At 42.4% G+C, this 10,020-nt stretch overlaps 1 protein-coding gene across 3 annotated transcripts in view; it reads right to left on the reverse strand.

The window, feature by feature from the left end:
- The window catches only part of CTPS1 (CTP synthase 1), a 67,911-nt gene that overhangs the window by 52,994 nt on the left and 4,897 nt on the right, over positions 1–10,020 (reverse strand). For all 3 annotated transcript variants that reach the window (XM_023518682.1, XM_003798967.3, XM_023518681.1), the window contains exons 3-7: positions 8,456–8,626; positions 5,756–5,856; positions 4,867–4,983; positions 3,342–3,425; positions 2,737–2,817 (exon numbers count right to left, since the gene is read on the reverse strand). In XM_023518682.1, coding sequence (XP_023374450.1) covers positions 2,737–2,817; positions 3,342–3,425; positions 4,867–4,983; positions 5,756–5,856; positions 8,456–8,626 — 554 coding nt within the window. The remainder of the gene's footprint in view (positions 1–2,736; positions 2,818–3,341; positions 3,426–4,866; positions 4,984–5,755; positions 5,857–8,455; positions 8,627–10,020) is intronic.

Here is a 10,020-nt window from a genome sequence, read left to right on the forward strand (position 1 = left end):
AGCTCACAGCAACCTCCAACTCCTGGGCTCAGGCGAGTCTCCTGCCTCCACCTCCCAAGTAGCTGGGATCACAGGCACCCGCCACAACGTCCAGGTATTTTTTTTTTGGTTGCAGCCATCAAACCCACCACCTCAGGTGTACGTGGCTGGTGCCTTAGCCACTTGAGCCACAGGCATCGAGCCTTAACACTTAATATTAATGTTTAATTTTTAAACCCCAGGACAAAGTAAGAATAGCCACTACCACTGCTTCTATTCAAGGATATACTGAAGCTATTAGCCATTTCAATTAAGTAAGGAAAAAATAAAAGAACTGAAAACAAGAAAAAACTGCCACTGAATAATGTATACCATACCATTGCTTGTCCATAAAAACCAAGAGTATTTACAGGTAAGCAATTAGACCTCATAGAATTTTAGTAGGGTTGCTAGGCTGTAGATCAATGGACAACAGCCAGCAGGGTTCCCTATGTGGGGGCCATGTCACTGTTATAATGCCATTCACTGTTGTAACATCTAAACAACAACTTTATGAAGATTAATAAGCCTAAAAAGCACCTTCAGAAAGAAAATTATACAGTGTTATAAAAGGATGGTTCTTTCAACAGATACAACAGAGATAACCAGAGATGCACACACAAAAAGATGAATTTCAACCCTGACTTCACGCTACACACACGTTAATTCAAAAATGGATCCTGTTATGTCCTAAAACTATAAAACTTTTAGAAGAAAATCTTAATAACTTTGGTTAAACAGAGAGTTCTTAGATAAGACTGTGAAGGCACATTCCATTAAAGAAAAAATGGATCAACTGGACCTCATCAAAATTTAAAAGCTTCTGTGCTCCAAAAGACACTATAAAAAAATGAAAAGACAAGCCATAGGCTGGGAGAAAATATGTGCAAATAATATACCTGATAAAAGACTTGTGTTCAGGCTACATAAGGAATTCTTACAACTTGCCTGGTATGGTGGTTCATGTCTAAGATCCCAGCGCTCTGGGAGGCTGAGGCCAGAGGATTACTTGAGGTAAGAAGTTCAAGATCAGCCTGAACAAGAGTAAGACCCCATCTCTACTAAAAATAGAAAAATTAGCCAAGCATGGTAGCATGTGCCTGTAGTCCCAGCTACTTGGGAAGACCAGGCAGGAGAACTACTTGAGCCCAGAAATCTGAGGTTGCTGTAAGCTAGACTGAGGCCACAATACTCTAGCCCAGGCAACAAAGCAAGACTCAGAAAAAAAAAAAAATTTTTTTTTTAATTCCGTAAGAAGATAAACAACTCAGTTAAAAAACATAAAAACATGCAATAGATCTGACATCCAAGTATGGAAATAATTGCTACATTTTTAATAGTAGAACTTTAATGACAACTTATTCTGCTTAATTCCTTTCACTGGCTAGGACAGAAATATCACACCAGGGGGCCTGGCCCTAGGCCCTCACACCCTGAAGCTTGGGGCCAAAGTCTTTCCTCTCACTCTGTTCACAGCCTGGCCCAGCCAATGATTTTAACTGTCTTAAATTCACCTTCACATTCCTCATAGTCTCGTTAGATTGCTCTTATTTTAACCCTGCTCCTGCTTCCCCCCTCTCTGGGCCAGCTGGGCTCTCCTGCTTAGTGTCTCCTGACCCTCAAATAATCTAGTAATGAAATAAACTCTCCACAGCCTAATCTTCACATTCTTTACCTCATTCCTTTCCCTTCTACTCTCTTTCAGCCAATCTCAACTTATCACCACTAGAATTCCCATACTAAGCACCAGTTGCAGGTTCCAAATTTTGGGGTTTCCCATACCATAGCTACAGTAACAAAAAGACTAAAGTATGTGTGAGAGCCTCCAGCACCCCAGACACCAGGCACCAGAAACTTAAAGCAGAGTAAGGTGGTCCTCACCCTCCAGAAGCTCAGTCCGTATGGGGAGACAAACACGGACACACCCACACAACAGACACACATGTGAGGGGCAGGAGGATGGGCTGACCACCAGCAGCTATGACACGTCCAGGGAGCCCTGAGAAGGATGTTAACCCTGAGGGCTGAAAGGCAGGAGGTTTGGCAGGTAGAGTTTCTCAGATAACACTGTGTCCTCATTAGACTCTGAAGAATGAAAATGAGAAGACTGCCAGGGAAATAGAAAGAGGGGACATGGATTCCTGACAGGCATTAGTCTGTGCAATCAGTGCAATGTAGAAGGCAGGTGGATTGCTTGAGCTCAGGAGTTCAAGAACAGCTTGAGCCAAGAGTGAGACCCTCGTCTCTACTAAAAATAGAAAAACTAGCTGGGTGTTGTGGTGGCACCTGTAGTCCCAGCTACTTGGGCAGCTGAGGCAGGAGGATCGCTTGAGCCTAAGAGTTTGAGGTTGCTAAGATATGATGACACCACAGCACTCTACCCAGAGTGACAGTAAGAACTATCTCAAAAAAAAAAAGAGAGAGAAAGAAATCAGTCAGTGCAAACGCACAGAGAGCAAGCGTGGGGTGTTAGAGAAACTGAAGACATTCAGCCTCACGGAGTATCAAATACAAGACATGGGCAGGGAAGAGGTAGGAAGCCTACAAGTCCATTCAGGGAACCACGAGGCAGGGACGGTGAATCACAGAGCCGATGGCTATCAGAAACAGGTGACTGTCTCTGATCACAAAATAACAAACAACACAAAACTGACCAAATGGCTTTAGGATAATTAGAAGCAAAAAAATGATTTACACTGAGATGGAATTTCTACTCACTTGCTCAGGTTCAACATGACAGAACATGGATATTTTCTCTTTCACTGATGTGTCAAGAGGATTTGAGCACCTGCACACAACCTAGTGGGAAAGAAAACGAGATGGTTAGATACAAGCAACAAATCACAAAACTGGGGGATCTTCCTGATTGAAATTAAAACAGATATCACACTGTTAAAAGGAATGAAAATGTTAATTCTCAGCACAATGCACAGAACCCACAAAAATATCACTGCCTGTTTTCAAAAGTGAAATTCCCAAATCCCAAATTGGAAAAAATGGTTGTACAAATGAACAGACAGGTTAATGAATGACATAAGCTAACAAGAGTTTTCCTCTTTAATTAATGTCCACAGACAGGCAGGAAAAGGAGAGAGTAAGTGAAGGATGGAGAAGAAATAAGACATGCAGAACACAGGACCCCATGTGAGCGGGTAAGAACATCCTGCAACAGCAGCCCTGGTCCAAAGTACTAAACCTATCTCCTTCACCATCAATTATCATCAAAAGCATGCCGAAAAGACAAAGGCCTTCTCTGTCACGGAGGAGTGATTTGAAGCAGACATAAAAGATCACGCTGAAACCAGATAATTAGGAATTCTTACCAGGTCTGGGGAAAGCCCAAGCCCTCTAAGTTCTCGGACACTATTCTGGGTGGGTTTAGTCTTCTGTTCCCCTGTTGAACTTGGCTATTTTACAAAAGGAAAAACAAGTCAGTTTCTCTATGATAAAGTAATTTCAAATATGATTTTTCCCTGAACCCCTCTTAATAAGAAACATTACTTTTGGCAAAGTTACACAGGCATGTATTTTAGAGTCAAATAGTTACACATGGTTTATCCTAACTGACAGTGGTTCCCCACCCTCTCCCACTCTCCAAAAATCCAGAAACAATTGCTCATCTACTCTTTTAACTGATCCCTCTGGTATGCTTTATTGCTATTTCCTAACATTTTAGTTTGATGCATTTTCTATTGATTACCCGGTTAAATGATGATCCTGCCCTCTCTCATTCCCCTACAACACTAAACATTCTACTAGGGATGTCCAACTTGCAGCCCACGGCCACGGGTGGGTTATCTGAGGACTGTTTTTCTTATCTGTGGTGTCAGGTCTTGTGAAAATTATACATGGACTTTTTTTTTGCCCATCAACTTTCAATAAGTTTTGTATATTAATGTGTGGCCCAAGATAACTCTTCTTCCAATGTGCAGGCAGAAAAGAAAAAGGTTGGACAACCCTTAATACTTTTGAATATCTAAATACTGTTCCTTGGGAGGCCAATACTGGAGGACTGCTTGAGGCCAGGAGTATGAGACGAACCTGGGCACCACAGGGAGACCTTGTCTCTACAAAAGATTAAAAAAAAAAATAAAATAATTAGCTAGGTTTGGTGGTACACATCTGTAGTCCCAGCTACTTGGGAAACTGAGGCAGAAAGACTGCTTGAACTCAAGAGTTTAAGGCTGCGGTGAGCCATGATCATGCTACTGTACTCTAGCCTGAGTGACAGAGTGAGACTAAGACCCTGACTCTAAATTAAACAAACAAGCAAAAAAAACTTTGTTAATTTAACTTTATTATAATCATACTATTTTAAAAGATCAAGTGGAAAATTAAAAAATTCAAATCAGGGAAGATACAGTTAAAGATGGTAGACTGGCCATGGGCATCTGTTTTTACCACATGGTTGAAATAAAGTAAAGGGGTTCTTTTTAAAAACAAAATTTTACAAAGACAAATATTGTGGAGAAGTGAATAGTAACAAACTTTAGGAAGGGTCTCCCCGCTCTGTCCCCCAGGCTGGATCAGTGACATGATCACTTGCTATAGCCTCAAAATCCTGGACTCAAGAAATCCACCTACTTCAGCCTGCTAGTAGTAGTTGGGCCTATTTTTCTATGTTTTTGTACAGACAGGGTCTTGCTCTTGCCCAGGCTAGTCTCAAATTCCTGGCCCAGAAGTGGTGGGATGGGATTACAGGCCTGGTGAGCCACCATATCCCACTAAGAAGTTCTTTGTTCCCTGCTTCCTGCATGTCAAGTATTGAAAACTACTAAGATACAAGTGAAAATCAACATTTTCTTCCTCTGCAACTCTACTGAAATAAAACATCAACAAACGTCTTACCTGAGGAACAAGACTGACGTGGATATTACAAAAGTTCTCCTTCTTGACCTTGAACTGGAACTGGCGGAAGGCCTCAATAAAGGGCATGCTTTCTATATCTCCCACAGTTCCACCGAGCTAGAATGGAGTCATTTTAAAGGTTAAGCCCTAAACCTTTCTCTGGTGGTTTAACTTTCTAAAAACCGCGTCATCTTGACTCAGTGATCATTCACAGTGTGTGACACAGACTCTCTATAACGTCAGTTAGCAGTAATTAAATGTTTCTTTGTGCTCAAAGGTTACTTTTTTGGAAAGGTTCATTATTCCCCAAGGTTATTATGGATCTTTCCACATCATTTCAAGAAAAAGGTCAGGTACCAGGAATTTTATTTGCCTGAAAGTCACAAAACAAATTTAAATCATCTCAGTTAAGCAAAAGTAAACTTTTGTACTAAAAAACATCAGCTATAAGCGAACTGCTGGAAATTTTGAGACTCCTGTTATCAGAGGAACACTAAGCTCTAACTGCTAGGATCAGCATAGCAGGAGTACAGAAACTAAAACCAAATGACGTTCATTCAGAGACAAATGTTCCTGAAGAAGAAAGTAAAAGCCTATTGGCTGTCTCAAAGGATAGATGAAAATGTCTCATACCACTTTATTGGTACAAGTAGTACTATGTGAATCTATAAATGCTGGAAAAAAAAAAAAAGGAGTATCATTTGGACAAAATACCGCTTTCCGCCGTATGTCCATTCCCCACGACTACAACTACGCCCCTCACCTCCTGTTGTAGCATCCTGAACAGACAACGATAGGAAGGCCAAGGCTTCACTGGAAACTGTCTGTCAATGGCTAACTAAGGAGGTGAATAAGAACGCCTGTTCACACAGACAGACATCATACATACCTCAATAACACACACTTGAGGCTCTAGGCCATCTTCGTCCACAGGTATCAATGCCTGCCTCATCACCCACTCCTGGATGGCATCTGTGATGTGAGGGACAACTGGGAGAGAAAAGAAATATACAACTCGCACTTGTCCATCAGCACTGATTGAGGCAAATACACAGAAAGCAAACTATTGCACTCTTTGCCTGGACAGAATAGCAATGGGGTCATAAAAATACTTCTGAGGCCACCTTTAAATTGCCCTCAACAAATCCTTAGGCCCACATTCCCTGTAGCCTCCTTCCTAGATTTCTAAGATGTTGCTGGAAACCCTGCAAGAAAGTAAGGCCAAAAGTGGTCCCCTGTACCACATCAGAGCACGTCAGAGAGTCCACACACCAACACAACAGACCATGTGCCCACCCCTACTGCTCACAGCCGAGGCTGAAGGTGGACACCTCACACTTTGGGCACTTTTCCAAGAACAAGTGCCTGCCAGGACCCTGTTCCATGTTTCCAGTTTACCAACAGGTAGACGATCCACTGCAGAGACAGTACAATATAGCAGAATAGTCAGGGGCACAGCATCTGGGGTCAGGATGTCTGGATTCAAATCTCAGTTCCACCACACATTAGCTATCGATCTTTGGGTGAATTACTTCACTAGTCTTAAGCTTTGTTTTCTTCATCTGTTAAGTGAAGGCAGTAACTTCTACTTCACAAAGTTCTGGAAACTGTATGAGATAGCACCTGTGAAATGCTCAGCAGAGGGCGTACCATGTCGGTGCTCAACAAGCTCCAGCACTACTAAGCACCTTCTAAAAATCGTAGTTATTGGCTTGGCACCTGTAGCACAGTGGTTAGGGCGCCAGCCACATATATTGAGGCTGGCGGGTTTGAACCCAGCCCGAGCCAGCTAAATAACAATGACAACTGCAACAAAAAAATAGCTGGGCGTTGTGGCGGGCACCTGTAGTCCCAGCTACTTGGGAGGCTGAGGCAAGAGAATTGCTTAAGCCCAAGAGTTTGAGGTTGCTGTGAGCTGTGACAACACAACACTCTACCCAGGGTGACAGCTTAAGACTCTGTCTTTAAAAAAAAAAAAAAAAAAAATCGAGCTCAGGCAGCAAAGAGGTTAAACAGCTGTGCCTCATGCACAAGGATATTCACTATCTATTCCACATATAGCAGCCTGAGTGATTTTTTAAAATGCAAATCAGAGACCAGGTGAGGTGGCTCTGGGAGGCCAGGGCAGGAGGACTGCTTGAGCTCAGGAGTTCAGAGACCAGCCTGAGCAAGAGCCAAGACCCCACCTCCACAAAAAAATGGAAAAATTAGCCATTAGCTGGATATGGTGGGCACCTATAGTCCCAGGCACCTGAGAGGCTAAGGCAGGAGGATCACTTGAGCCCAGGATTAGAGGATGCAGTGAGCTATGATGACACCACTCTATGCTAACTCAATAAAAGAAAAAAAAGTGAATCAGAATTCATCACTCCCATGTTTAAACTTTTCAGTGGCTTCCCAGCACTCTGAGTAAAATCCAAACTCTATTGCCAGGTCAAACCCAGCTGTGGCCCACCTCACCTGCCTCTCTTACCACCCTCCTTGGTCACCGTACCTCAGCCACACCAGCCTCCCCTCGATTCCTTGACCAACCAAGCCTTTTGTGGCCCTGGGCCTGTGTACTTGCTGTAACCTCCTCTTTCCATCCTCCCTGTGACGGGCATCTCCTAGAAGTCTCCCTGACAATTTTGTCCAGACTGACTTGCCCCAGCCACTCTCTTTCCTCACATCTCTTAGCAGACATATCTTATCTTTTCATTGTTTATCTGTCCCACAGGGAACCTCCACGTGGACAGTGACCTCACTAGTCTTGTTAGTCACATGTTTTAACAGCACCAGCAAGGATCTGACTGCAGTGAGCATTCAATACATATTTGATGGATGATGAATAAATGAATGAAAATGCACTGGAGGCCTAGAACAATGGACTGAATGATCAAAATTATTTTAATTCTTAATGGACCTTTCTATGTGTCAGGAACTCAGGTAAACACTTTATTGACTGAGCTGCTTTAATTCTCCCAACAACCCACAGAAGTGGATGTCATTACCTTCACTTTATAGGAAAGGAAAGCACAACTCAAAGAGGTTAAGTCGTCGGCCCAAGTTCAGTAAGCTGGTAAGTGGCAGAACTTTTTAAAGCAGGAAAATACTTTTCTCCAATGAACACTTCTGCAAAACCCCAAAACAGCAAATAGGTGTAAGTAAGCTATGCTGGCGAAAGCATGTGAGGATCCAGAAACCCACTTCTCAGATTCCCCCAGCCCAGATGGCACGGATGAACAGCCTGAAGATCAGCAGATACAACAGATGTTCACTTCCTTATCATGTCTATACAGTCAGTCCCAGATGTCAGCCTACATGCCACCTGGCTTAACACTCTAATCTATCTAGATGTCTTCACCACTTCACACTCATTACTGAGTAAAAACAACAGCTCTCTGAACTCAAAACATGCTTGCTGTCTTGGCTGGACTGATATGCTCCTATTCTTCAAATTATTTTTTGAGTAAACAGCCATACAATCCAGAATTTTCAACTGAAGGCATATTTCAGTAACAATACCTTGACGGTTTCATGCTGTCTTTCTTATTCAAAAGAAATTAAACTGGTTAAGATTTTTTAACCTTAAAGGTAAATCCAGTGTTACCTTGGACAGTTTTACCCAGGTAATCTCCTTTGCGTTCCTTGTTTATGACATACTGGTATATCTTTCCAGTGGTGAGATTATTATCCTTGGTGAGGCGGATGTCAAGGAACCGCTCATAGTTACCCAGGTCAAGGTCTACTTCCCCACCATCATCCAGCACAAAAACCTCACCTGCAGTGAAGAGGAAAAGCATTTAGGTAAGTGAAAAATACATACACCATGACACAGCTTGGATCCTACAGTGTAAACATTCAGGCAGAACAAAGTCTACAATAACTTGATATGAAGCTGAGAAATTTATTTCTAGAAAACAATGACACTAAAAAAGAAAAATTACCTCCCAGTCTCCAAAAGGTTAACTTTGTACTTCTAGCCTATTGATAAGCTCATGCTTATTCAGGAAGAGTTATAAAATAGCATAAAATGGAAGGTGATGACAGCCTGAGGCTATGGATATTTAGGACTTTACAGTAATGGCATCTGCCCGTATGATTTATTATTATACAAGTCTTCTACTGGAGCATAATAAAAGTATAATTTGATTCAGAACTTGCAAGATATAAACATCAGCTTCTAAGGTATGCTTTAGTTCTAAACAAAGTCAAGAAACTGCACAAATTTCCCCCTATTCCTTTGTTTTGCATTCATTCCTTGAAACTTCATACTTGAAATTATGCCCAGAATGATTCATCCCTACTATCATAATAGGAGTCAAGCTCAAAAATGGGGGGGAAAATGTCTTATTTTCCTCCTCAGAGATAACCAATCCTCCCGTCAAGACATCTGTATTAAATATGCCAATGTAAGAATCTTTTCTTGACACTGTTACATGAGGACTTTTGCACTAGCTGACACTAATCCTTATAGATTTTTACCTCAGCATAATGATAGCATGAGCATGAACTTAAAAATTCAAGAGGGGTGGTGCCCGTGGCTCAAACGAGTAGGGCACCGGCCCCATGTACCGGAGATGGCAGGTTCAAACCCGGCCTCAGCCAAAAACTGCACAAAAAAAAAATCAAGAGGTATGTTTCTCCTTCCTTCTCCAAATGGTTTCAACTTTTCACTCACCTCAAAGATCCTTGTTTATATTATCCAGAGTATTAGCAAGCCAGAATCCCAAACTTACAGATCCTCTAAATCCAACATCTATCTGTTGTTTGGATCTCTATATAGTGGTCTTTTAGCCTCTGCTTCAACACCTCTACCAAAGATAACTTACAACTTCTTGGAGTCACCCCACTCTCAAAGGGTGCTTTCTGTTATAAAGGTCTTCCTTATATCAGACCAAAACCTATTTCTTTACAACTTCTTTCCACCTATTCCATTTCTAAAGATTAAAGTCTCGGCTCGGTGCCTGTGGCTCAAGTGGCTAAGGCACCAGCCACGTACACCCAAGGTGGCAGGTTCGAATCCGGCCCGGGCCCACCAAACAACAATGACGGCTGCAACCAAAAAATAGCCCAGCGTTGTGGCAGGCGCCTGTGGTCCCAGCTACTTGGGAGGCTGAAGCAGGAAACTCGCTTGAGCCCAGGAGCGGGAGGTTGCTGTGAGCTGTGATGCCA

This window comes from Otolemur garnettii, unplaced genomic scaffold, assembly GCF_000181295.1.
Source record: "Otolemur garnettii isolate 467f Iridium unplaced genomic scaffold, OtoGar3 scaffold00144, whole genome shotgun sequence".
In the NCBI taxonomy this organism is placed as follows: Eukaryota; Metazoa; Chordata; class Mammalia; order Primates; family Galagidae; genus Otolemur; species Otolemur garnettii.